This window comes from Oryctolagus cuniculus, chromosome 10, assembly GCF_051225735.1.
Source record: "Oryctolagus cuniculus isolate XC-2025 breed Fujian yellow rabbit chromosome 10, ASM5122573v1, whole genome shotgun sequence".
NCBI lineage: Eukaryota > Metazoa > Chordata > Mammalia > Lagomorpha > Leporidae > Oryctolagus > Oryctolagus cuniculus.
The window spans coordinates 115217231-115243456 of record NC_142876.1 but is presented as its reverse complement, the minus strand read 5'-3'; the positions used below and the strand labels follow the sequence as shown (position 1 = coordinate 115243456).

General features: G+C 53.4%; 2 protein-coding genes across 5 annotated transcripts in view; one reads left to right on the top strand and one right to left on the bottom strand.

Annotated features, from left to right (window-relative positions):
* Positions 1 to 220: 220 nt before the first annotated feature.
* Positions 221 to 6421, bottom strand: LSM3 (LSM3 homolog, U6 small nuclear RNA and mRNA degradation associated). Its single transcript, XM_002713179.6, has 4 exons — positions 6387 to 6421; positions 4416 to 4526; positions 2720 to 2815; positions 221 to 646 (listed from the first exon to the last, which is right to left on the bottom strand). Exons 1-4 carry the CDS (start codon positions 6405 to 6407, stop codon positions 566 to 568), a joined length of 309 nt encoding a protein of 102 aa, XP_002713225.1. The 5' UTR covers positions 6408 to 6421; the 3' UTR covers positions 221 to 565.
* The window catches only part of XPC (XPC complex subunit, DNA damage recognition and repair factor), a 28694-nt gene continuing 8402 nt past the window's right edge, over positions 5935 to 26226 (top strand). The window contains exons 1-10 of one of the 4 annotated variants that reach the window (XM_089305615.1): positions 5935 to 6304; positions 10637 to 10835; positions 12692 to 12807; positions 14580 to 14703; positions 15548 to 15632; positions 17317 to 17474; positions 17921 to 18041; positions 20561 to 20650; positions 22542 to 23411; positions 24763 to 24923. In XM_089305615.1, the coding sequence (XP_089161741.1) occupies positions 14690 to 14703; positions 15548 to 15632; positions 17317 to 17474; positions 17921 to 18041; positions 20561 to 20650; positions 22542 to 23411; positions 24763 to 24923 (1499 nt within the window). In that variant the 5' untranslated portion in view covers positions 5935 to 6304; positions 10637 to 10835; positions 12692 to 12807; positions 14580 to 14689. Of the gene's footprint in view, positions 6305 to 6485; positions 6787 to 10636; positions 10836 to 12691; positions 12808 to 14579; positions 14704 to 15057; positions 15387 to 15545; positions 15633 to 17316; positions 17475 to 17920; positions 18042 to 20560; positions 20651 to 22541; positions 23412 to 24762; positions 24924 to 26226 lie in introns of those variants that run through there. The other 3 variants (XM_008260364.5, XM_089305616.1, XM_051851768.3) reach the window with 3 other exon arrangements.

The window sequence follows — 26226 nt, the reverse complement described above, 5'->3', positions numbered from 1 at the left end:
TGCGAATATGTACACATAGTCCCTAACACAGCACATGCACTGTCAGTGTGTGCACCTGGCCCCTAACACAGCACACTTGCTGTCAGAGTATATACCTAGTCCCTAACAAAGCACATGTGCTGTCAGTGTGTGCACCTAGCCCCTAACACAGCACATGCACTGTCAGTGTGTGCACCTGAATGTGAGACATGTGCTTCAGGAATTCATGATAGGAGACCGCTTTAAAAAAGTCAAAAAGCAAATATCCAATTTAATTTAAAGGAAAACAAAATAAAACAAAAAACAGACCCAGTCACTGTCTACATGAATACAATGGAGCAAACCAACCCGAGAAAGAGTTCTGTGTCTTGGTGGCCACACTGCTGGGCAGGGCTGGGGAGAAATGAAACCACCACTCAGTTTAAGCAGTTCTAAGTTACTTGCAAATGAACTCATTTCAGGAGTGGAAGAATCCATGGGGGCACTTCTCGTATCAAACTGTATGCTAATTTATCTGTGAATGTCCTGTCCCTTTAACGAGGCAGTTGTACAAAGTCTCCTATTGCTACCTGGGGTCAATTCTGTTTCAGCCGACTCTCAGCGGAGGGGCGACCAGGACGACACCGTCTCCCCGGACAAAGAGCATCGGGATGTTACGTTTGGTTGACTGGAAGACAAGAAGAACAGAACACACTTATACAAGTATGCACGATTACTATTTATGTCTTGTAAGAATCTTAAAAAATGGACTCATGATAATGCAAAGAATGGACTGAAAACTCACCTGTGCAGCAGAAAGAACCAGTCTGCAGCCATCTGGCACCACCACCACCCACCCAAACCCCTCCCCCTCTTCCTGGGCACATGGCTGGACACTCCTCACGGCCCTCAGCAACTTCTGACAGCTACAGGAGTTCTACCCCGGGAGTAGAGAAGTGAGCAGAGACAGGGACACATCCTGACCACCCGTCAATCTCTCGTGAATGCTCTGTAGTTGCTAGTCTGCTGCTGGATGGAACCAGACCTGGTGAGCATGCAGGGGCTGGCAAAGCCGTCGGGAAGGCCTGGGTGCTGACTGGCCACCTGGACGGAAGTGGTGGTGCTGTCGTAGGGCAGGACACCAAGTGTGCTGGGCCGAGCCATCACAGGCCACCGCGCCCGAGACTTGAGCCGGCTGTGAGGTCTCAGGCAGCAGGGAAGGACACCTTGGTGAAATGCTTGTATTAGGTAAGGCTTGAAAGCAGCCCAGGGCCTCCAAGGCCACAGGCTCTGGGGGAAAGGCTGGAAAAGCCACCGTCAGTTAACCCACTGCATTCAGCAGTGCAGGACAAGAGAGGGACAAGCTCAGCCAAGAACTAGCTGGTTTCAAGGAGAGAATCAGGATGCAAGGGGCTAGAAAAGCTCTCCATCTGAGGTCATGGCCCACAGAACTGGGCAGAAGTAAACAGACGGGAAAGCTAGGAAGTTGTGGGATTTAAAGAAACTGCACTGTCAAACAAGCAAGCAAAACACTACTAAGTGTGCCCGAGTGCTGTGGTGCCTCATCCCAGGAGGCCCGACACAGCAGGGTACAGGGCACCCAGCTACCCTCAGCGTATGACATCAAGAGGTCGCCGCCACCCCCAGGGCAGGAGATTCACGCCGCCCTGGTGTGGTTCACTGCTGTAAGGGACCAGCCGCTCCTTTCTTGACAGGGGGTTTTGGTGTGGAAAATCCTGCCCTGCTGTTACCCTGGATGTGGGAGGGGCCGATCACTTGTTTCAAGTTTACAGGTCTTTGTCCCACAAGTGAGTACTTGTGGATCTGAGAGAGAACTGCCAATCTGAGAGAGGCCCGGGACCCCGTGGTGGGTGTCCTGCCTGCCTCCTTTCAGGTAGAAGCAGCTTCTGCGTGGAGAGCAGGGCTGTACAACATCCACTATTTTTTTTTTTTTTTTTTTTTGACAGGCAGAGTGGACAGTGAGAGTGAGAGTGAGAGTGAGAGTGAGAGAGAGAGAGAGAGAGAGAAAGGTCTTCCTTTGCCGGTGGTTCACCCTCCAATGGCCGCCGCGGCAGGCGCGCTGCGGCTGGCACACTGCGCTGATCCGATGGCAGGAGCCAGGTGCTTATTCTGGTCTCCCATGAAGTGCAGGGCCCAAGCACTTGGGCCATCCTCCACTGCACTCCTGGGCCACAGTAGAGAGCTGGCCTGGAAGAGGGGCGACTGGGACAGAATCCGGCGCCCTGACCAGGACTAGAACCCGGTGTGCCGGCACCGCAAGGCGGAGGATTAGCCTAGTGAGCTGCAGCGCCGGCCACAACATCCACTATTACAGCAGCTCCACCACCAGACTCACAAGGCTCAGGACCGCCAGGCGGACACCGGCATAGTCAGCTTTGCGGGAGCAGGCGGGGTGGAGGTGGGTTCATGGGGACTCTTCTCCAGCTCCCCGGGTGATGGCTCAGTGAGCAGCGGGGTGCAGGGATGTTACACAGTAGCCCACAACCACAACTTGGAGGGTCACAGCTCAGCGAGGCAGGGAATGCTATGCAGTAAGTGGTAGGATGCTGGCTCAGCACTGAAACATCTACAAGGTGTATTCCTCATCCACGTAGGATGTGGCCAGTGCTGGAAACTCGTCTGACCCCTTGCCCTCCATCCACTGAGAGCATAAGCAGGTGTTCAAATGTGACGGGTTTCCCATCAATAGGTGCTGGACACTGATTGTTTTCACAGTGATTGACGCCACCGCGCCACTTACTTTATAGATCTCTTCGTACGTTTCTTCATCGATTTCTATGGTAGTCACCGTCTCTTCCACATCTCCCAGTATCATATTTAAATGCTGATCGTAAGCCTGAAACGGGAGGGTGAAGGACCAAGGAACTCAATGGTGAAATTTACACTGCACAAGTGACACTTGTGGCACTTAATCCACACACTTTTACATAGAAGCAAAAGATATTCCTGCTGCTGTTATATGTTTCTTTAGAGATCACTTTTTTTTTTTTTTTTTTTTTTTTTTTTTTTTGGCAGGCAGAGTGGACAGTGAGAGTGAGAGACAGAGAGAAAGGTCTTCCTTTACCGTTGGTTCACCCTCCAACGGCCGCCACAGCTGGCGCACCGCGCTGATCCGAAGCATGGAGCCAGGTGCTTCTCCTGGTCTCCCATGCAGGTGCAGGGCCCAAGCACTTGGGCCATCCTCCACTGCACTTCCGGGCCACAGCAGAGCTGGACTGGAAGAGGAGCAACCAGGACAGAATCCGATGCCCTGACTGGGACTAGAACCCGGTGTGCCGGCATTGCAGGCGGAGGATTAGCCTAGTGAGCCACAGCGCCGGCCAGAAATCATTTTCAGTAACTGAACTGACTTGATAAAAAACACACAACTGTATATAGCCAAAAATGGACTGACTCGAAATAACTTAAAGAGTTTTTAAAATATCCATCCCACTTGCTATCCAAGGCAGTCACATAATGTATAACAGTTATGAAAAAGAACAAGTTTATCACGTTGAATCCTACCAGCAACAGTGTGACAGGGTACAGTAAAATGGACAGAACCCTTGTGCTACTGCCAAGAGGATGGCATCTCAGTCTTTGAAAGACACAGGACAGACGTCTAAGCCTCGCTGTCCTGGTGCAGAGCAAACACCACAAAGATGAAGTAAGGAGACAACATCTTGCTCACTCACAGCCTGTCCAACAGGCTCAGTCTATCAGTGTTGCAAGTAAGATATTGAGCCCAGGCTCCAAGTGGATGCTTTTTTGCATTTTAACTAAGCATGGGAACTTGTTAGGTTTACTTTGACCAAACTGTTCAGTGGTTTGCCTGCTCATATCAAAATAAAAAGTAGTCTATCAGTCATGTGGGGAACCGCCAGGTAGGGCACAGCCACAGAGCAAACAGCAGAGGGGCGGAGCACAGACAGCCAGGCCACACAGACCACAAGCAACCAAGTCTACACAGCAGCGAGGGTGCCAAGGTTCAGGGTAGCGTTTCATACTGTGTATCCAGCGCCACAGTCCCATGGAAATACCATTCTAGTTTTTCTCCCCACAGCGCCACTGGGCCACGTCCCACAGTTCTGCTGATGCAGCTCCCTGCAAACATGCCTGGGAAAGCAGCGGAGGATGGCCCAAGTGCTTGGGCACTGCCAGCCCTGTGGGAGACCAGGAGGGAGTTCCTGGCTTCTGACTTCAGCATGGTCTGCCTTGGCTGTTGCAGGCATTTGAGGAATGAACCAGTGGATGGAAGAACTCTCTCTGTCCTTAAGCCCCCGACTGCCATCACTCTGCCTGCCAAATACCTTTGAAAACTGTCATTTCCAGTGTCCCTCTTCTGTATTTCAAAATACTCTTTCATATTGGACAGCTTTCCTGTTTCATGGGAGTAGGGTAGCAAAGGTCGACGCAGGAGCAATCTGCCCTCCTGGCGATCGGGTAAACGCACTCACGTGCAATCTGCCGCGAAGCTCTCGGTCGTTTCTCATTTTCACGTAAATTCGTTCATCCAGGCTGAGCCTGATGAGATCCAGCGGCTCCTCTACAGTGTTGGTAGTTTGTTGCTGAAAAAAGAAACTGGCTGTCAGGTGGCAGCAGAGCTGGTGTGGTGTTCAACTCACCATGTGTGACCACGGGAAAATGACAGCCCTGCCACGCCTCCGTCTGCTAATGACCATGTCTACCTGTGCAGCTGCTTTGAGGCTCAAGTGACCTCCATGAAAGCTGAGAGTGGCTCTCACACATTGAGGACCACGTAGATGAGGGCTCTCTCTCTCTCTCTCTCACACACACACACACACACACACACACGCGAGTCCCGCGGTCACATAATTAGGACAGCTCTTTATTCCTCAGAATCCAAACACACGGCCCCCATTCAGTGCGTGGGACTCAGTCTGAGGACTTCAGCTTGAAATCTCTTTTATTAGTCACGTGGAAAATATTCACTTAATGCCCACCTCACCCTAGCCAGAACGGTAAACACAGCTGAAGGTTTAAGGAAAGACTATAAATCAGCACGGGTCCAGCTGAGCTCACGGTGCCCCGTGGCCAGTACGATGCACACACCCAGCAGGCCGTACAGAACACGGCCAAAGTCACTGGCTTCGGAACCATCGGGCAGCCTGGGTCAACGCCTGCCTCTGAGCTGACACTGACGACCTAAATGAAGATTAGACTCGCGCAGTCTGCAGTTCTCAGAACCGCTGTTTGTAAAATGAGGAGGTCACATGCTTCCTACAGAGCTCTAGTGAGGGCAAAAAGAGTCAATTCTTTGAAAACAGACCCCGCGAAACTCACAAACGAACTGCGGGGAGCACAGGTGTGGGAGGTGCGAGCTAGGATGACTGGGGTCGCCCACCAGGAGGGGACGGATGCAGAGGTTATTCGAGGTCAGCTTCTCCAGTGGGTGCGGGGGTCAGTGCAGGAAGTGACCTGCACTCAGGGACGGCCGGACCGCAGAGGAAAAGTCAGACGACCTCATCCGGTGCCGCTGTCCTCAGCACACCAGGTTTGTCAAGAGCCAGATAGCGAACCCCTGGTTCACACTGAACCACAAGTCTCAGTTCCCGCCCTCAAGAAGCTCATGTTAGGGCAGAAAGCGGTGTAGCGAGGGTTATAATATTACAAAAATATACCCCACTACCGGTCACCCCTCGGGGGGACACAACCACTGTCCCCTCATTCCACCCCGGAGTTTCAAACACCGCCCTCTCGCGGGGGCCTCCTCTGACCGTGTAATTCCGCCAGGCAATAAGCACTGGCTGAGTGTTTCCAGTGCTGTTCACAGCCCGGCAAGCAGAAAGAACAATAAACAAAATCCCTGCTCTCAGGGAACCTGCATTCTAGCAGGGGGAGCCAGGCATTCAACGAGGAAGCATCCACGCAGCACGACAGAAGTAAAGGAGTTCTAGAGATGCAGCGAGGCGGGCCCGGGGGCGAGAGTTCAGCGGCGACCGGAAGTCGCGGCTGGACGCACAAGGGTGTCAGGGAGAGAGAGGGGCAGCGCTCCACACAGCACGCAGGGCCATCCGTGCGCTTCGTCCCGCACGCGCGGCCCCCCATGACGGCCGCGGTTCCCCGGTCTCGCCAAGGGAGGTCCAGGGGAGGCCAACGCCAGCGTCCCGCCACGCAGGGCTGCGCGCGCGATTCCTGACAGAAGCAACCCTTCTGGACCGGCGGGACGAGTCCCATCCCACAGAGAACCGCGGGATGCAGGAGGGAGGGAAAGACCAGCACGCCGCAGAGGGCCGAGGCGGAGCCCAGGGCCTGCGGCGGAATTCGCAGGGGCGCGGTTAACTCTAGGGCCCGCGTGGACTACGCCCAGGTGACCCTGCAAGAGGTAGGTCTCTCTGCCGTGGACTTGGGGAAAGCCGCCCTGGGACGAGAATGCGCTCTGCGACAAGTCCTGAGAAGGCACTCACCTGGTCCACGTCGTCCGCCATGTTTCAAACCCTGCGCCGTTTCCCACCTCTCGCGAGAGCAAGAGAACGCGGTCCCAGCTCGGGAAACCGGAAGAAGCAATGCACCGGAAGCAGAAAGAAGCCTGTTGGTTTACAGCGGGCCGCTCCGGGCGGAGGGCGGAGCGCCACCAGGGGGCGTGGCCCGGGACCACACCCCCAAGAGGGCGTGGCCAGTCGCGGTCCAGCTCCGCGGCTTCCCGCGGCTTGGTGCGTCACGCGCGGAGCGAGTCTTGCCCGGGCAAAATGGTTCGCAAACGCACCGCGGGTGGGGAGCCTCAGGGACGCAAGGCGCCTCAGGCACGCGAGGCGCGCGGCCAAAAGGCCAAGGGCAAGAGCACGGCCCGGCGTGAGAAGCCAGAGGGTGAGCGCAAGGCCGCGCGGGTCTTAGCGGGAGATGCTGTGCGGGGGCGGGAGGCCTGGTGGTCGAGGTGCGGGGCGGCGGCCGCCGAGTACCGTGCTGGCCGAGACGGCGACGTTAGGGTGGCCCCAGGGGAGGCGGGTGCTGCCTGGGCCTCCCCGGGGTGCCTGCGCCTTTGCGCTCCAGGCCCGGAGCGGGTGCCGCGGAGCCCAGCCTGCCCCCCGGCTGCCCTGAAGGTAAAGTCCAGCCTCCGGGCAGAGGCCGAGGGCGGCCCGAGTCAGGACTTGGCGGTGGTTCTGTTTGCCCAGGACCCGGACGGCCCTGGGACGCGCCGGCGCCCGGAGTCTGAACTTTTGCAGAAGCTCACGCCGGAGTCCCGGACCCGCGTCCCGCGCGACTTCCCCCTACTCTTTAAACCTGTGCTCCCTGGGTCCCCGACTCGGCCCCTTGTTACTGCAGACCCTGGCGTCGCGTGCTACCTCCGGGGTCTCGCATGGCCACGGCCACCCGCCCCTCCTAGGCGTGGACACCTGCAACCCGAGGAGCCTGCAGGGCACCCTGTGGTCCCGCCGCGACCCCTCCTTGCAACTCCCTCTCCAAGGCCTTCGTGCCCCCACCTCATGTGCTGGATCCTGCCAGTCTTGTTGTTTCCTTGTGGTCTTTTTTTTTTTCAAATTAATTTTTATTTGAAAGACCAGGAGACCGAGATCTTCCATCTCCCGACGCACCTCCCACGTGCCCACAACAGCCAAAGCCAGGAGCCAGAGTTCAGGCCGGGTCTCCCAGGAGGGGGCAGGAGCCGGTTGTGAGCCCCTCAGGGTGTGCATTAAGAAGAAGCTGGGTTTGCAGGTGGGGCGGGCAGGGCACTGTGGGCTGAGAGTGACCCCGGCGGCTTCCTAACCCTTGCACCAGCTCCTGTCCCTGGGCTGTGCTTGAAGGGAGCAGAACTCGTACTGTAACACCCTTGCATGGGTCACGTGCTTTCTTTCATATTCCTTCGAAGGTGACTGAATTACATTTCTTCCTGTAACTGTGCGGTAATGAGCCATTATCTCCTGGTTGGCAGGGAGGTTATTTTAGTTTTTTGGATATTGTGGGTAGTGAGACTAGGAACATTTTGACTGAGTTTTTGTTTCTTTTCTATTCTTGTAACTGTTGTGGCTCCCTTGTAAACATAGAACAGCTGTGCATTTTAGCCAACCAAGTAAGTTTCCCAGTGCCTCTGGAGTATGCTCTCACCTGTGTTTTAAATTAGTAAAAATGAAGTATTTAGTACATTTGCATATGACATTCAGAAATCCTGAGTTTACAGATAACCTACTTACACTGTCAAGTTATATAACTCTTTTTTTTTTTTTTTTTTTTGACAGGTAGAGTTAGACAGTGAGAGAGACAGAGAGAAAGGTCTTCCGTCCGTTGGTTCACCCCCCATATGGCTGCTGCGGCGGGCATGCTGCGCTGATCCGAAGCCAGGAGCCAGATGCTTCCTCCTGGTCTCCCATGCGGGTGCAGGGCCCAAGGACCTGGGCCATCCTCCACTGTACTCCCGGGCCACAGCAGAGAGCTGGACTGGAAGAGGGGCAACCAGGACACAACTAGCACCCCAACCGGGACTAGAACCTGGGGTGCTGGCACTGTGTGTGGAGGATTAGCCTAGTGAGCCGCGGCGCCGGCCAAGTTATAACTCTTTAACCATTCTCTGGCATTGGGATAAGAAATTTTTCCCAGAGTTGAAATAACTACTGTTGAAATATTTTAAAATGTTTGCTTTTTTTTTTTTTTTTTTAAAGATCTGTTTATTTATTTGAGAGGCAAAGAGATAGAGGTCTTCCTGGAGTGACCCGCTGATTCACTCCCCAATTGGCCGCAACGGCTGGAGCTGGGCCAGTCTGAAGCCAGGAGCCAGGAGCTTCTCCTGGATCTCCCATGCGGGTGCAGGTACCCAGGAACTTGGGCCATCTTGTACTGCTTTTCCAGACGGCTAGATCGGAAGTCATGAAGCCAGAAGTCGAACCAGTGCTCATAAGGGATGCCGGCACTGTAGGTGGCGGCTTTACCTGCTATGCCACAGCTTATTATCTGTTTCCATAAAATGTTTAAAATATGACAATGCGGGGCTGGTGCCATGGCTCACTTGGTTAATAATCTGCTTGCGGTGCCCACATCCCATATGGGCACTGGGTTCTAGTCCCGGTTGCTCCTCTTCCAGTCCAGCTCTCTGCTGTGGCCTGGGAGAGCAGTGGAGGATGGCCCAAGTGCTTGGGCCCCTGCACCCGCATGGGAGACCAGGAGGAAGCACTTGGCTTCTGGCTTTGGATCAGCTCAGCGCTGGCCGTAGTGGCCATTTGGGGAGTGAACCAGTGGAAGAAAGACCCTTCTCTCTGTCTCTCTCTCTCTCATTGTCTATAACTCTACCTGTCAAATAAAATAAAATATGACAATGCATAAGTAAAACAAGTCTAAAAGACATAGTACTGAATCAGTGATTTATGTATCATTCAAACAAATGCCTTTACAATGTGTGCTTAATTTAATTAAATTTGATTTCATTTAGCTAAAGGGGGAGAGTATTTTTCCCCCATGCAAAAACACATCCTTGAAAAAAATAATAGCTGTCCAGAATCAACAAACCAATCACAAAAGGAATGTATTAATTTGATATTTTGGGTTAATATTGCACCCATTTTGGAATTTCAATAAAATAAAAAGAATATTTTTATTTTACCAAAATTAATTGAAGCAAGGTCATAGAAAGGCAGAGGAAAATATTTTTCAGATTGAAGATTGTTTGTGTGAGTATATTTGCAAAATAGGAAAATATCCTTCCCTGTTGTGTTATTTATAAAGTATTAAAATCATTATAGTTGCTTGTTTATGTATGAATAACCACCGTATTTTTAGATAACCAAATTTAGCTGAAATCAACAGGCTACACTTTTTTTTATATTTCCCTTTAACAAAAAAATTAAGGAAGCAGAAACATTTTTGACTGCTATGTTACTACAGTGTTCAGTTTGAGGTGGTTGGCATAGGAGTGGCACTGGGTTAGAGTGGAAGGTTTAGTAGCAGTATGATTTTTTTTTGTTTTTAAAATTTATTTTTTTGAAAGCATAGAGTTACAGAGAAGCACAGGCAGACAGATAGAGAGATCTTCCGTCACTGGTTCACTCCTCAAATGGCTGCAACAGCTGGAGCTGGGCTGATCCAAAGCCAGGAGTCAGAAGCTTCCTCCAGGTCTCCCATGCCAGTGCAGGGGCCCAAGGACTTGGTCCATTTTCTACTGCTTTCCCAGGCCATAGCAGAGAGCTGGTTGGGAAGTGGAGCAGCCGGGACTCAAACCAGCACCTGTATGGGATGCTGGTGCTGAAGGTGGTGGCTTTACCTGCTACGCCGTGGTGCCAGCCCCAGCAGTATGTATTTTGAGCAGAGTTGATCTTAAAAGATGTCAGAAACATGGATTTAGTAGAAATGAGGTTAAGGCAACACTTATATGTTTATGAACTTGAAGCATTTCTCTGAGAAGACTGGATTGATTATCCCTGGAATGGACTACTAGCCTTCTCAGTGAGTGGATTTGGGCTTTTTCCCACTGGAGGTGAGCTGAAGTTTAGGATTTGGAGGTTGGACTGAGTCTTACGGGGTCTCTAGTCTTAGGAGGAGTAGAGTGAACCGCTGCTTGGGGAAAGTGGTTTTACCATGAACACGGGGTTGGCACGGTGGGGCCGGCTGAGGGCCGGCAGGTGGGAGCTGTGGTCTGGGGAGGGCACAGAGTCTTTGTAGGACCGGGCCCGGCAGCCACGTTGCCTCTGCCTTTCCTGGCCTCCCTCACCTCTCGCTCCGTGTTGTCGCCCAGGTGTCTCTGAAGATGAGGAAGCAAAACCCCCAAAGAAGAGTCTTCCCTCGAGAGTCTCCCAAGGGAAGAGGAAGAGAGGCTGTGGGGGAGCTGCAGGTGCAGCCGACGGGCCAGCGAAGAAGAAGGCGGCCACGGCAGCTGTTAGATCTGAAAACCTCACGGCTGTCAAGGAGGAGGCCCTGAGCGATGATGATTTCAGGTGAGCTGAGGGAAAAGCCTTGGAGCGTGGTGGTCTCACTCGTTCCCCAGGGGGAGCTCTGCCTGCCGCCGGGGTCCTGGAGAAGTCTGGGCGTTCATGGAGCTTCGACCAGTAAAGGGCTGGCAGCTTTGCAGGCCAGCTCAGCGGCGGCTTGCGGCAGTTTATTCGTGGCTGTATGGCCAGGTAGTGGCAAACCCAGGAGCAACCAGACGGCCCACCTCGTGCTCCCGCACTGCCAGATGCTGGCTGCACACGGGGCATTCATCTGACGACGCAGCCTCGACTCGGTCCTGCTCTCTACCGAGCAGTGCACTCTGCTCTTGGCCGCCTGGATGCTCAGCTTCCCTGGACACGCGTCTGAGCTGCCACCCTGAGGGACGCCGTGTGCTTCCTTCCCCCTGCCTGACGGCTTCCATGCCACAGTCCTCATTGCTTCTTCCTCCCTTCCTCCATGGGTGTGCCAGGTGCCACCTAAGCTCACTGAACGCTGGAACCATGCCTGGTTCATTTTTGTAGCCCGTCTAGGGCTGGGCCTTTTAGTCGATGGACACTGGAGTGTTTCGGAATGTTCTCAATCGCGCGCTGAACAGTGAATAGGAGTCCGGCTCGTTATCTGGCTTCCAGGACAGTTCGGGGAGGGGACGAGAGGAAGAACAGAGAGGTGGTCGTCATTGCTTCAGGACCACCTGCCGGTCCTGGCACAGGGAGTGCTCTGGCAGAGGGAAGCGTGCACTTTGTCACCACAGTTCCTTTTGCTGTAGCCTTTCTGAAGTGTGCCTCTGAGTTCCCTGCTCCCCAGTTGCCTCCCTCACGGCTGGAATTCTGCCTGTGGAGAGAGCGCAGGAGGCCGCTGGGGGCAGCTGGGTCCCCCCTGCTCTCTGCCCCGAGAGATGACTGTGCTCAAACCCATACCATGTGGGTGTTTCTGCCCTGTTTGTTCCAAGGGGAGATTTGCTGCTGTAATACTGAGAGCAGTGGGCAGGCCAAGAAGAAAGTAAGTTATCAGAGCTCAGTACTGAGAAGTGGTGATTTTACATGTCTGTGCTAAGGTAATAGCCAAGTATGAAAATTTACACAGGCTAGAAGTAACTCGAGTTGAAGGAACTCAGTCCAGGTCTCCCACATGGGTGGCAGGAGCCTGACCACTGGAGCGAGAACCAGAGCTGGGCGTTGACCCCTGACACTGCAGTGTGGGACACAGGCATCGCAACTACCAGACCACACGCCTGGCCCTGCACACATTTTGTATAAATTTGCCGTAATCTGTACCCGGTGGCAACCACTTGTTCTTGAGCCTTTGCTTAGAGAACTAGCGATCAGTGCAGTTTCCTGCTTAACCAGCTGTGTTCCTCTTATTGTTCACGGCCTACCTATGTGTCATCACATCCTCACTCATCTTGGGGTTAGAACTCCGCTAGCTTTCGTCTCCTTGCACCCTGCCTGTCAGAGGTAGAAGACTGTCTTCTGGGTCGGTCCATGGTGCAGTCAGCCGCCGTGAATTCCTGTCTCTCCCTGCTGGCACCTGTGCACACGTCTATACATGCATGTTGTCAGCTAGCGCACCTAGTTCTGGTGTCTTCTAAGACACTTCTAAGACACAGCCGTGTTCTCCCTCCCAGCTCTAGGCTGAGGTTAGCATTGCCCTCTCTGAGTGGACAGAGAGGCAGTCTAGTGGCAGACTGGCCGCGCCCATTGTGATGACCTCGGGAGACCCGTGCTGACGCGGGAAGTGAGGCACAGCTTGGCAGGCATCTTGAAATAATGTGCCAGTTTCTCAGCAGATAGAGGAGCTTTGGAATCTCGTGCAGTAGGGGTGTGACGCTGCCTTCAGCGTCCTTCCTGTCGTGTTTGCACAGGGACTGTTCGAGTGACCTCCGGAAGGCACAACCTCCGGAGAGGCGGGCTCCTGCCGGCAAAGGCAGTGACCAAGGAGAAGAGGAAGAAAGTGAAGATGATTGGGAAGAGGTGGAAGGTAAGAAAATAGCTTTGTTTCTAGGACTGTTTGGTTCTGCCTGGAGTCAAGTCACTGTTGCCATCCTGTTTTTCTGTTGGACTGAGAAGACTCAGGGTGAGGTTGCAGTGCTTTGATGAAAGAACTTGGGCGCCAGGGTACCAGGGTCAGTGGTGTGTCCTGGGGGGGTGACAGTCGGTGGAGTAGCAGTAGCAGGGGCAGCTTCACCTTCGTGGAAGGAGCACAGGCTTTGCAAGTTCAGCTTGGCTTCCGAGCCCAGCTTTGCCAGCTGGGTGGGCTCTGCCAGCCATAACTTCCTTTCTGTGCACTGTGCTGTGTCGCTGGCAACTGTCTGTGAACTGCGAATGTGTATGGAGAGCCACCGCAGTCTAGGCCCAGGAGTGCTAAGGAGAAAAATGTTTGCAGGTGTCCCAGGCCCAGGCTATCTTCTGCTCCAGTAAACAGCCAGGGTGGGCCTCACTTCCTGCTCAAGTGTCAGTTTTCCTGTACTGGCTCCTCCAGCTAGTTAGCTCTCACAGGTTGCCACCTTGAGTGTATCCTTGTCTCTGCACATTGTGAACCAAGCGAAAATGAGTTATAGACACCAGGACCCTTCACTTGTGATGAATACTTGGGTGTGCTTTTCTGAAGAAGACATTCTGCTACCTGACAAAACAATGTTACCACAGCTAGGAAAATGAGCGCTAAGTCCGCAGGTGCTTTAAGACATCTGTGCAGCCTCGACCTTGCTCTGTGCAGTCCAGGACCCGGCAGGGTGGCAGCCTGACACTTACACTTGGTGGCTGTGCCTTTTTGTTCATCCGGAGCAGCACCCTGCCGTCACCTGACTTTGCTTTCCATCGTAGCGCCATCTTTCCAGCTGTGCCAGCCTCTGGGTTTCTAGAATATCTCCTGTGCTGGTTTGGTTTGATAAATACTGAGGCGCCGCGCGTGTTGTTAGATGTGTTTCAGTATCCTCTGTATCTCTCGTGAATGGTGAGTGAATTCCAAAGACTTGATTGACCTGAGACTTAAGTACGTGGCGGGGGTGGGGGTGAGAATACGTGGCAGGTGATGCTCTCCGTCTCATGTTGTCTGCCCGCATGTCAGATGTCGCTGTCCTGGTGCTGCTCGGTCAAGCCTGCTTCGCCACCGTGGCCTTTTGACACAACCTCATTCGTTGTGGAGAACATTTTTGTCTTCTGGCACAAGATGTTTTACACTGTTCTTAGGCTTTCCTTGCCCAGACCTGAGGGCAGCCTTTTCCCACCCCAAGAAGCCCAGGTTCTCTAGGAGAGAGGAGTGGATAGCAGCCAGGTTCTTGGCATTAGGTGGGCTCCTGGCTTCTCGGCCCTGAGCTTCAAGTGCTCTTGCTAATAGAGAGCTAAGCACGGGATCCAGGTAGGGTGAAGAGATGAAGAAGACGCCTTCCTCTTCACTCAGGATCTGCAGGGGAGAGTGAGGGCCAGATGCCCCAGTCATGGCTTTGCAAAGCAGAGGTGACGTGTGGTGACGCAGAGACCAGGAGGCCCTTGAAGGATCAGAGTCACGGTGACACGCACGTGCGTGTCGGCTCTGTGGCACTGCCTCTGTGTTTCCTCATCTGAATCTTCCCCTTGGGGGCTGTGCGGGGGAAGGAGGCGGTGCCCATGCACTCTGGGGATGCAGAGCGTGGAAGGAGCTGTGGTCGGCGCGGGGGGCGCCTCGCATCCCCTCACCTCCCCCTTCCCAGCAGAAGCTCAGCTTTGTGTGGTAGAGTGGTTGCTGCTGAAAAAAAACCTTATTGTTCCTAGAACTGACCGAGCCTGTGCTGGGCGATGTGGGAGAGCCGGAAGCCTCCTCTCAGTCCGCTGTACCCGTGAGTGCGGTGGAGATAGAGATTGAAACGCCAGAGCAGGCGAAAATGAGAGAAAAAAGGTAAGATCAGGCCCTTGCTTGTAGGTCCCCGTCACATACGGTGGGCAAGAGCTGCTGTTTAATGAAAGCTGGAGAAACAGTGAGTGAGCCCGGGCTCAGCATCAAAGTACCTGGGACCTCCTGTCCTTAGGGCTTGAATGGGAGACCTTTGGGAGGGGGAGGAATGCCCGTGCCCGTGCCTTGCCAAATCCTTGGAACGTTTCGGTGAGGAGCCAGTGGCTCGCAGGCTGAGAAACATCTCAGGAATCGCATGCTCATTTGCTCAGTACGCTCAGGAGCCACGGTCTGAATCGCTGTCAGCTGGCTGAGTCTTTGTGCTTTTTCCCATCCATTCCACTGCCGGACTGGACACAGTGCCCACCGTGCATGGGCCTCCTGCTTCCCAGAGCCCCAGTGCCTCAGCACTACCAGTGGCCTGGGTCACGGGTCAGCGAGTTCCGCTCTCTGATATGTGCGCACAGAGGAGGACCTGATGAAAATCACTCAAGAAACTGAGTTTTCCCAGATCCGGGAGCTGCTGCACTGGGACTGTATCCTCCAAAGGGCTGCCTGGATTGCATAGAAAGCCGCGGTGCTGGGGAGGGAGCCGACAGTGCGGGCTCCCGCGAGAAGTGGCCCTCCACCCGACGGCCAGGCCAGGAAGCTAGTCGGGATACACAGTGTCCTGAGCTGTTTGCAGGAAGGTGCCCAAATCAGCTGTTGCTTGCAGATTTGCCTGAGTCCAGCCTTGCCCGGGAGACGGGGAGGGTGGCTCTGGAGTCAGTGTGAGTGGAATAACGGGGGTATGGGCTCTGGCCTTAGCTTCCTGCCTCATTGTTGGATTTTTTTCCACTCTGCATTGCAGAGAGAAGATAAAAATGGAGTACGAGACATATATCCGGAGGGCGATGAAACGTTTTCACAAGGAAGTTCACGAGAACACACACAAGGTGAGGGTGTGGGTGCGTATTTCTGGCTCTGCCCCTCGCTGGGTGCCCGTGGCAGGCTGCTTGCTGCTCTCTGAGAGGTGCTGGTAGTGCTTGCCTCGGGGTGGGTGTGGGGATGCAGCAGATTCTGGTGTGAGCTCACTTGTAGGCAGTGCCTGGCCGCTGCCGGGCCTGAGGAGCTCTCCTGGTTCGGTTTTTCAGCCATTTACTAACATTCATTCCCACTGCAGCGAAAGCCACTGGCTTTTCACTTCAGCATTACTTGCTGAGCATGGGGAGGGACCTAGCAGGGTGCATGGCTCTGTGGAGATGGAGACTTGTGTAGGCTGAGCGTCCCTGATCCAAAAATCTAAAATTCGGAGTGCCCCCAAATTGGGAACTTTTTTTTTTAGATTTATTTCTAATTTATTTGAAAGGCAGAGGACTGAGCCAGGCAGAAGCCAGGAGCCAAAAGCTTCTTCTGGGTCTCCCACATGGGTGCAAGAGCCCAAGCACTTGGGCCATCTTCTGCTGCTTTCCCTGGCACATTAGCAGAGAGCTGGATCAGAAGTGGAACAGATAGGACTTGAACTGGTGCCCATATGGGATGCTGGTGCCTCATGCGGCAGCTTAGCCAGCTGCACCACAGTGCTGGCCCCATTTGGAAACTTTTTGACCGTAGGATTTTAGAGCATTTTGGATTTTTGGATTAAGGGTGCTCAGTTGGTAAAGTCTATGCAGATATTCCGAAATCCAGTAAACACTTTGGTCCCAGGCAAAGTTAAGGAGTTCCAGTCTCACAGATGGACCAAGGACTGAAAGGAGAAATTCCAGACTCTGCTTAGAACAGTGAAGGGTCTTCGGGGGTCTGGTGGCTGGGGAAAGGTTAGTTTTGGAGAAGGGGGCAGGTGGGAAGACACCTGGGCCAGGTTGTGACAGGGATGCTTGCACGTGTCTAGGGTACGGGTGAGGGATGCGTGGTGGGCCTCTAGCCAGGGTCGTGGTGGGGTGGGAGAGTGTAGGGTGGGGGAGGAGGCCCCGTCGGCAGCTGCCGCACACGTCCAGGGGTGGGTGGAGTGGCCTGGTGGGTTAAAGAGGCCGCTGTGTTCCTTTCACCTCTTGGCAGGTGTGGGAAATGAAAGGAAGAGCAGAATTAAGGTGACTGAGGTTTGAAGCTGAAGGGAGTTGGGGATGGGCAGGGCCATGGATTAAAATCGGGAGGCTGTTGGCCGGGAGAAGGGAGACCAGTGTTGAAGGGAAACAGCGTGAAGCTACATGGGGAGAAGATGGCAGCCACGCCGTGGTTGTTTCCGTGGGTCGGTGAAGGGTGGGTGAGGGCAGACAGCGAGCCCACTTGCTACCCACAGCCATGTGTGCAGTCAAGGGCTCTCCAGCAGCCCTGCTCCTTCCGTGCCCAGTCACTTTCACTCCCAGCAAACCCTAGACGCTGCGGCGTTTCATCCATACATCATTTTATGTTTGAGACAAACCCTCTTGAAGCCTTGAGGTTTGGTCACTTCTTGGAGAGGAGAGGAGTGGGGGAGAGCAGTCTGAGAAATGGCTGCTGCAGATGCGTTTACCTCCTGTACCCAGACTTGGCTACAGTTCCTTCCTACCACGAAATGTCTTTGAATTTGGTGGCAAAAATCCCTGCCTGTTCTCAGCTCCCCTTCCGTGCCTGCCCCTTCCTCCTTTCCTGATTTTGCAGGTTCACCTTCTGTGCCTGCTGGCAAACGGCTTCTACCGCAACAGCGTCTGCAGCCAGCCAGATCTGCATGCCATTGGCCTTTCCATCATCCCTACTCGCTTTACCAAAGTGCCTCCTGGAGACGTGGACGTGAGCTACCTCTCAAACCTGGTGAAGTGGTAAGGCCCCCGCTCACCTGTGGAGCTGGAGCGGGGGATGTGTGTCTCTGGGGGCTGGTTCAGGTCCATTCTGAAGCCCTTGCCTGCGGTGGTGACTCTGTGCTGGGCAGGGGGCATTGAAGGTGGGGAAACACCAGGTATGCTCCCTGCCCTGGAAGAGTTCTTAAGCCGGTGGGAGACACGTGTGTGCCTGGTAATCACAGGGCGTACTCTTGAAAACGTATGCTGGGGACTGTCTAGGCTGGGGGGTTTGGGACAGCTCCCCAGGAAGGTGAAACCTGAGGTGGGGCCTGGTGATGTAGCCATCAGCCAGACAGCCTGGGCAGAGGAGAACCGAAGCAGGTGCATCTCGCAGTCTGCTCCCCACTTGAGGTTTTCTTGGCTGTAAGAGAATGGACGTTGCCTTCCCCCGACCCCTCACAGCACAATGCCTGGTTTCTCCCCAGGTTCATCGGAACGTTCACAGTTAACGCAGAGCTTTCAGCCAGTGAGCAAGACAACCTGCAGACTACGCTGGAAAGGAGATTCGCCATCTACTCTGCGCGAGACGACGAGGAGCTGGTCCATGTAAGGACCCCTGCAGTAGCTCTGGCGTGTTGGTGCTGTTCACAGTGATAACGGCAGCCCTGTGCCGGGCACTTTTCTAGGGCTCCTCCATGCCTTCTGCAGCCCTCTTAGCCGCCCTGATAGCTGCTGAAGCTCAGCAGAGTCACGTGGGCCGTGTTGGGATCAGTGTCGGGTCCCAGGCCTGTGCTCTTGCCTGTCGTGCTGTTTTGAGCACTGCAGCTTGTAGTGCAGTTGGAAATCTGGAAGTGTATTTGTGACTTTGTCCATTCACAAGAGTGCTTTGGCTACTTGGGACGCCTTGTGATTCTGTATGAATCTGATGGTCTGATTTCCTGTTTCTCCAAAAGAAGACCACTGGCATTGTTACGGGGATTGCGTTGGATCAGGAGCAAGATTAGATGGCAGCGCCTTCTCGGCAGTGCTGTCTTCTGATCCGTAATCGGGGAGTTTCTCCTTTTACTTTGTAATTTCAGCTGTGTCTATGCTTTTCAGCTTATGCGTCTTTTACCTCCTTGGTTAATTTTTTTCCTGGGTATTCTTTGTGATGAATCTACGAATAGTATTGTTTTCTTATTGTCCTTTAAAATTTTGGTTTTAGTTCGTCTGTTTGAAAGGCAGAGAGACAGTTTCCATCTGCTTGTTCACTCACCACATGCCCACAGTGACTGGGGGCTGGGCTAGGGCTGGAGCTGGGAGGTGGGAACTCAACCCAGGTCTCGCATGGGTGCCAGGAACCCCAGCGCTTAAGCCCGTAAGTGCTGCCTCCCAGGGTCTGCACCAGCAGGCAATGAGCGTGCGGGTCAGGAGCTGGAGCTGGGCATTGCGCCATATCCCGTGTTGGAGTGCTTGGTTCAGGTCCCGTTTCTGCTCCTACTCCAGTGTCCTGCGGATGCGCTCTCTGGGAGGCAGCACATGATTGCTCAAGCACATGTCCCTGCCGCCCATGTGGCAGACCCAGGTTGAGTTCTTAGCTTCTGGCTGTGCCTGGCCCAGCCCTCGCTGCTGTGGGCATTTGGTGAATAAAACAGCAGATGGAAGATCTCTTCCCGTCTGTCAGTGTCTGGAAGTTAGACGCACCACGTGTTGAACACAGAACAGTCAGAAGAGTTCTCAGTGGAAGAGAAATCCTGAGGCACTCAGAGCCCAGGGCCGGGGCGCTTTTCAAGGCAGATGCGTGTGAGTGAGCACTTCATGGGAAATGGAACTACGACATGAGTTGTTCTGCACAGTTCTTTCACGATACGCATATTCCATGAATTTTTTCAAGAGCCTTTGTGTGCATGGATTTTAACTTTTTGTTTCATTTTCTCTAAATGGGATTTTTAAAGGATCACCATAAATCCCTATTTATAGCCATAGAGAACGTTTTCTTACAAACATGATACTACTATAGATTTTTAAAGAAAAACTTATTTTTTAATAGAAAGCTTTTATTTAATAAATATAAATTTCCAAAGTACAACTTTGGATTATAGTGGCTTTTCCCCCCATAACCTCCCTCCCACCCGCAACCATCCTATCTCTCACTCCTTCTTCCATCCCATTCTTCATCCAGATTCATTTTCAATTAACTTTATATACAGAAGATCAACTTAGTATATACTAAGTAAAGATTTCAATAAACTGCACCCACACAGACACACAAAGTACAGAGTACTGTTTGACTAGTAGTTTTACTGTTAATTCCCATAGCAAAACACATTAAGGACAGAGATCCTACATGGGGAGTAAGTGCACAGTGACTCCTGTTGTTGATTTAACAACTGACACTCTTATTTACGATGTCAGTGATCACCCGAGGCTCTTGTCATGAGCTGCCAAGGCTATGGAAGCCTCTTGAGTTCACAAACTCCGACCTTATTTAGACAAGGTCATAGTCAAAGTGGAAGTTCTTTCCTCCCTTTAGAGAAAGGTACCTCCTTCTTTGATGGCCCGTTCTTTCCACTGGGTTCTCACTCACAGAGATCTTTCACGTAGCTCATTTTTTGCCACAGTGTCTTGGCTTTCCATGCCTGAAATGCTCTCATGGGCTTTTTAGCCAGATCTGAATGCCTTAAGGGCTGATTCTGAGGCCAGAGTGCTGTTTAGGGCATTTGTCATTCTATGAGTCTGCTGTGTATCCCGCTTCCCATGTTGGATTGTTCTCTCCTTTTTAATTCTATCAGTTAGTATTAGCAGACACTTGGTCTTATTTATATGATCCCTTTGACAATCCTATCTTTATGATCAGTTATGAACTTAAACTGATCACTTTAACTAGTTAGATGGCATTGCTATCTGTCAGCTTAATGGGATTTGGAGTCCCATGGCACGGAAAAGCTTGTCTTGTGATGTGGTGGGCATTTCCCCATTTTTCTGCAAAAGCAAGTCTCTGCAGCAGCATCTGTAACAGTGTCGGGACATGCGGCCTCCTCAGACCCTGTGGTTGTTCCTTGCTTTCCCCTATTGTAAACAACATTGAGTTCATGAAGCGGTCACTTAGTTTCCTGGGATAAACATACTGTTCTTTCGCCTCGCAGATATTTTTACTGATTCTCCGGGCCCTGCAGCTCCTGACACGACTGGTGCTGTCTCTCCAGCCAGTTCCTCTGAAGCTGTCAATGGCAAAGGTGAGGCTCTCAGGCTCGCAGAGAAGAGGCAGTTGGTCAGGAGGGAGGAGGGAGGAGGGGAAATTACCACTTTTTAACAAGCCGGTGCTCATGGAGCACGGGTTCCCCGAGCCTGCTGTGCACCTGCCCAGCGCTGCGGAGACGGCACGTGAGTGAGCACCATGAACCTGAACCTTGTGAGTGCAGGCGGCCGTCCGGAGGCCCGGGCTCGGCGGTGCCGCGAGTTTGTGCACTGTGCGGCTGTGCTCGGCAGCATGTGGAGCGCTGTCCCACGGGGCGCCGGGCTTCCACACGTCCCAGGGAGGAGGCCAACTGCTCTGCTTGTTAGGGTCAGCACTGGCTGAAGCCTGACGCTCTGGAAGTTATTCTTTGTGATTTCTGTGGTTTTTAAAATTTTTTTCTTAAAAATTTATTTATTTGAAAGGCAGTTACAGAGAGGTAGAGACAGAGAGAGATCTTCCATCTGCTGGTTCACTCCCCAAATGGCTGCAGTGTCTGGGGCTGGGCCAGACCAAAGCCAGGAGGCTGGAACTCCATCTGCGTCTCCCACGTGGGTAGCAGGGCCCCAAGTAGTCGGGCTTCTTCTTCTTTCCCGGGCATGTTAGCAGTGAGTTGGATCGAAGTGGAGCTGCCAGAATGGAACCAGTGGTCAAGTGGGATGCCAGCGTTGTGGGCCACAGTGTTGGCTGGCAGTAGCGAGTTTCCACAGTGTGGTGGTCATCATGTTCGCCTCACAGAGTGCCGGCTGGCATCCCAGCAGGTGTGTTGTTTAAGTCTAGAAGTCTTCTCAGCAGAATGCCTGTGCGCAAGGTGGCTGTTACTGCCGAGGCATCTGACAGTCACAGGTGAAATAGCTGACCCAGATCACATAGCCAGCGGAGGCAGAACTGAAATTCCAGACTCGGTTTGTTTGTTTCCAGATCCTATGCTCTTTTCTCTGCCCTAAAAATGAATTCTTTTCAAAAAGAATTCAAAACAGTTCATGGGAAAATGGAATTAAGTGATACATTTATTTTGGCTCAAGAGATTTTTGAATTTAATTTGTGTTGTTTTTTTTTTTTTTTGTGAAACATTTTCCATGGGTTTTGGAAGACTCCTTGTACTGTGGCCTTATCTGAGGATCTGCAAGTGTTAGCTGATTCTTTCTCCCTTTCTTTTTTCTTTGTTCCCTCCCTCCCTCCCTCCCTCCCTCCTTCCCTCCTTCCCTCCCTCCCTCCTTCCCTCCTCCCTCCTGATTCTTTCTCCTTTTCTTTTTTCTTTGTTCCCTCCCTCCCTCCTGATTCTTTCTCCCTTTCTTTTTTCTTTGTTTCCTCCTTCCCTCCCTCCCTCCTTCCCTCCCTCCCTCCTTCCCTCCCTCCTTCCCTCCTCCCTCCTGATTCTTTCTCCCTTTCTTTTTTCTTTGTTTCCTTCCTCCCTCCCTCTCTCCCTCTCTCCCTCCCTCCCTCCCTCCCTCCCTCCCTCCCTCCCTCCTTCCCTCCTTCCCTCGTTCCCTCGTTCCCTCGTTCCCTCGTTCCCTCCTTCCTTTCTGATTGATTTGTTTGGGAGAGTTACAGATAGAGGGAGAGACAGAGAAAGAGGTCTTCCCTGGTTCATAACCCAAATGGCCGCAAAGGCTGGAACTGGACTGATCTGAAGCCAGGAGCCAGAAGCTTCATCCAGGTCTGCACATGGGTCAGGGGCCCAAGCACTTGGGCCATCTTCCACTGCTCTCCCAGGCCATTAGCAAGGAGCTAGATTGGAAGACAAGCAGCTGGGTCTTGAAAGGGCGCCCACATGCGATGCTGGCACTGCAGGCGGAGGCTTAGCCTACTGCGCCACAGCGCTGAGCCCGTGGGTGGCCAGTGATTGCTGTCTCTGTCCTGTCAGTAACACAGTTTTCATTCTGATTCAGGGAAGCAGATCTTCCAAGAAGAGACCCACAGAGGATCCTGGGGGCTCCTCAGAAACTTCCAGCCAGATTGCAGAAAACCATCCCAAACCAAAGACAAGCAAAGCAGCCAAAGGAGAGGAGACCTTTCCGAAGGGCACTGGCAGGCCGGGTGCCCGGGGGAGGAGGAGCAAGGCCGCTGCAGGCAGCAGGCAGCGCGCCGAGTCCTCCTCCAGCGAGGAAGAAGGCGCCCGCAAGGGGAAGCAGAAGCAGGAAACTCCAAGACGGGCGCGCGGCCGGCAGCGGCGGGTGGCCTCCAGGGTGTCCTACAAAGAGGAGAGTGGGAGCGACGGGGCTGACAGTAGCTCTGACTTTGAACCCTCCAGTGGGGATGACGATTCCGAGCCTGGCCCCCCAAGGCAGAGGAAGACCACAGCTCCTCAGAGGACAAAGGCCGGGTCCAAGTGTGGCCCCAGGACCCCAAGTGGCGGCCGCAGCAAGCACGCAGGCATCCCAGAAGCGTCCTCAAGCTCTGCAGGTGGGAAGGGCAGCAAGAAGTTGTCGCGGGACAGTGAGGAGCATGAGCGAGGGGGAGCAGCTGGCGTGGACCAGTGGCTGGAGGTGTTCTGTGAGCAGGAGGCCAAGTGGGTGTGTGTGGACTGTGTGCACGGGGTGGTGGGCCAGCCTCTGACCTGCTACAGGTTCGCCACCAAGCCCCTGAGCTACGTTGTGGGCTTCGACAATGAGGGCTGGGTGCGGGACGTCACCCAGAGGTATGACCCGGCCTGGATGACGGCAACCCGCAAGTGCCGGGTTGATGCCGAGTGGTGGGCCCAGACCTTGCGACCGTACCAGAGCCCGTTTGTGGAAAGGCAGAAGAAAGAAGACTCGGAGGTAAGGCCTCGGCTGCCAGGGGCTCCGACGCCCAATCAGTTTGTTAAAATGATTCCCATTTTTAGCACCTTATACAAGGGTACTTCAAAAAGTTTATGGAAAAAATGGAATTAAAAGATGGGTTTGTTTTGATGCACATATTGAAATCCATGTGTAATTTTTTCATGATATGCATGTTCCATGAACTTTTGTTTTTCTAAGTACATTTTCCACGAACTTTCTGAAGAACCCTGGGTATTCCCAGCACTACATCATATAATTGTCACAATGGCTGCAAAGCTGGGGTTATTACGGCCTTAACAGGCAGGAGGTTGCAGAAGTGAGAGTGACCGACGAGGGGTTTGAACCCAGGTCTATGTGGTTTTGAATTTTATATTTCTGGTTGTTGTCTGGCTGTAAGTTTGAGGCTTTAAAATAATTTATGCAATTTGTAAGACACATTGAGGAAAAAAAAGGAGTAACTCAAAAATGTGTTCTTCCTGTTTCCTGTTAGCTGTGCACACACATACATGGATACAGCTCACACGTGCAGACCGGTTGTCTCATGTAGAGGAAGGGATTCGGGACGAGGAAATAGTTTCAGTCTGTGGAGAAGCACACTGGGAAGCAGACTTAGAAAACCTAACGCAGCTGTATTACTTGGTCTTAGGATGAGCCCTGACCCCCGGAAGAAAGCCGGAGCTGCCTGTGGCCGTGGTGGCTGGGGCCTGGCAGTGGTTGTGCGTGGGGATGTGCCCGTGGTGGCCAGAGGCAGACGTGCAGGCGCTCAGGATGGGGAAAGGAAGGGTCGGCTCAGCTGTGCGTCCAGCAGCACACTTCCGCTGTGCGAGAGCTGCTGTGCAGTGGTGGGGGTGGGAGGTGTGCGGCTGGTGTTGGAACAGCCTGAGTCAGGCTTCCCTGGGAGCCGAACAGCTGCAGAGTCCTCTCCCGCTCTTGTCGTGGGAATCTGTGTGGAAAGCTGCAGAGCGCATGGTGAACAGGATGCCGGTGCAGCCGAGGAGCTGGCTGCTGAGCGGCCCGGCAGGAAGCCTGCAGGTGTGGCCCTCATGCTGTGGTGCTGGAGGACCAGGGTGGGAGGGCTGCGGCTCAGGGGGCCGGCCTTCCTGCAGGAAGCTGCCTGCCGTCAAGGTCTCTCACGGCAAAGCACAGCCTGAGGATTGCGATAGGTCAGGGACGTTCAGGTGGTGCCACGGCCACACCACAACGTGGTTCGTCCTAGCTTTCCAAAGCTGCTCCAAAACCTGCTTCACGGCCAGAGCCAGTGATGCGCCGTTACACAGTCGTGGGTGCCTGGGAGACCTTGGCGCGGCCTCTCTCAGAACCCTCCCGCCTCACTTCCTGTTCCTTGCAGTTTCAGGCAAAGCACCTGGATCAGCCCTTGCCCACCTCCATTGGCACGTACAAGAACCACCCTCTGTATGCCCTGAAGCGGCACCTCCTCAAGTACGAGGCCATCTACCCCGAGACAGCTGCCATCCTCGGCTACTGTCGCGGCGAGGCCGTCTACTCCAGGTGCGTGGGGCCGCACGGTGGCCTGGAGCTGCCTGCTGGGCAGCAGCTGTGATGTAAACTCATCGCATTGCTCCACGTTCATCACTGCGTTCTCGCGATGACCTGCAGTGTGTGCACATGCTTGCAGATTAACAGGATTGATGGGCGAGGGGGAAGAGCTTTTAGGGGAGATTAAAGAGTAGAACACATCAGATTTAAGATAGGACAGTAAAAAACACGCCCTTTGAATAGAAGTTACAGGCACGTGGAAGGAAGGTGTAGAGGATGCAGACAGGGACAGTGAAGTGAGTGGTTGTTTTCCTGGGTTCTGAGTCCTGTTTGGGAGGGTGAGGAATTATGGGGAGGGGTGGTGGTGCTGGGTGCACAGCTTTGTGCGTGTCCCTAACGCTCCTGAACTGTACACTTAGCAGCGGATGAAATGGTGTATTTTATACCGCAGTGAAAACAAACAGAGTGCCCTCATTCAGAAACAAGTGCAAAATATATGCAGAATTAAAACTGAAAAAAGTGGCAAAAACCAAAAATAGAAGCTGGAATTTTAGAGAAATGTCACTAGAAAGCAAATAAAAGAAATGCTTTTTAACAATCCTGAAATACAAGACCAAGAAATGGGACATTTTCCATAAATAGCATAGTGGCACAAGGCACAGAAAAGGAAGAGATGTGTAGGGGCTCAGCGCAGCGCACACGCAGTGGGGGTTGGAATCCTGTCGGCACCATCAGCGCCTGTCCGAGTCGCACTGGGCAGTCTTTCTGACTTCACCCGTGTGTGCTTCCTGGTCCACTCCTGGTCCAGGGCCGGGCTTTCCTGCCCTGGGACATCAGGACACAGCAGCCAAAGACTAAGCGGCCTGGGCCTCCAGCTGGTGTCGTGGCCAGGTGCCAGGTCCGTGACAGCAGAGAGCTTTAGAAGGTGGACGTGCATTTAAGATTGCGGTTGAGTACGCGCAGCACAGTTTGTCATTTTAACCGTCTGGTAACTTCCCAGCCTGAAACCACCTGCTCAGCGCAGACTACTCACAGCCAGCCCTCTGCTTCCTGTCTCTGACCTTAACCACGCCGGAAGCCCACGGGCTTGGGCGTGCAGGGAGTTCCTAGCCCATGGTGCCTGGCGTGTCTCATGAGCATGCCGTGGCCACCTGTGTCCTTGCAGCTCCTTTTTGAGGCTGAATTGGGTTCCCCTGATGGGCCACACTGGTTTCTCCCTCACCTGTCAGTGGACACGGGGACTGCTATGACCGCGGGTGTGCAGATGGCCCTTTGCCACCCTGCTTTCCGTTCTTTGGGCACATCTGAAAGGTGG

Excerpts from the sequence above, each read along its gene's own strand:
- LSM3 (XM_002713179.6), bottom strand. The coding sequence starts at position 6,407 with ATGGCGGACGACGTGGACCAG. Across the intron at positions 2,816-4,415 it reads AGCTTCGCGGCAGATTGCAC|GCTTACGATCAGCATTTAAA; the intron begins GTGAGTGCGTTT and ends CTCCCGTTTCAG. Across the intron at positions 647-2,719 it reads CGTACGAAGAGATCTATAAA|TCAACCAAACGTAACATCCC; the intron begins GTAAGTGGCGCG and ends CTTGTCTTCCAG.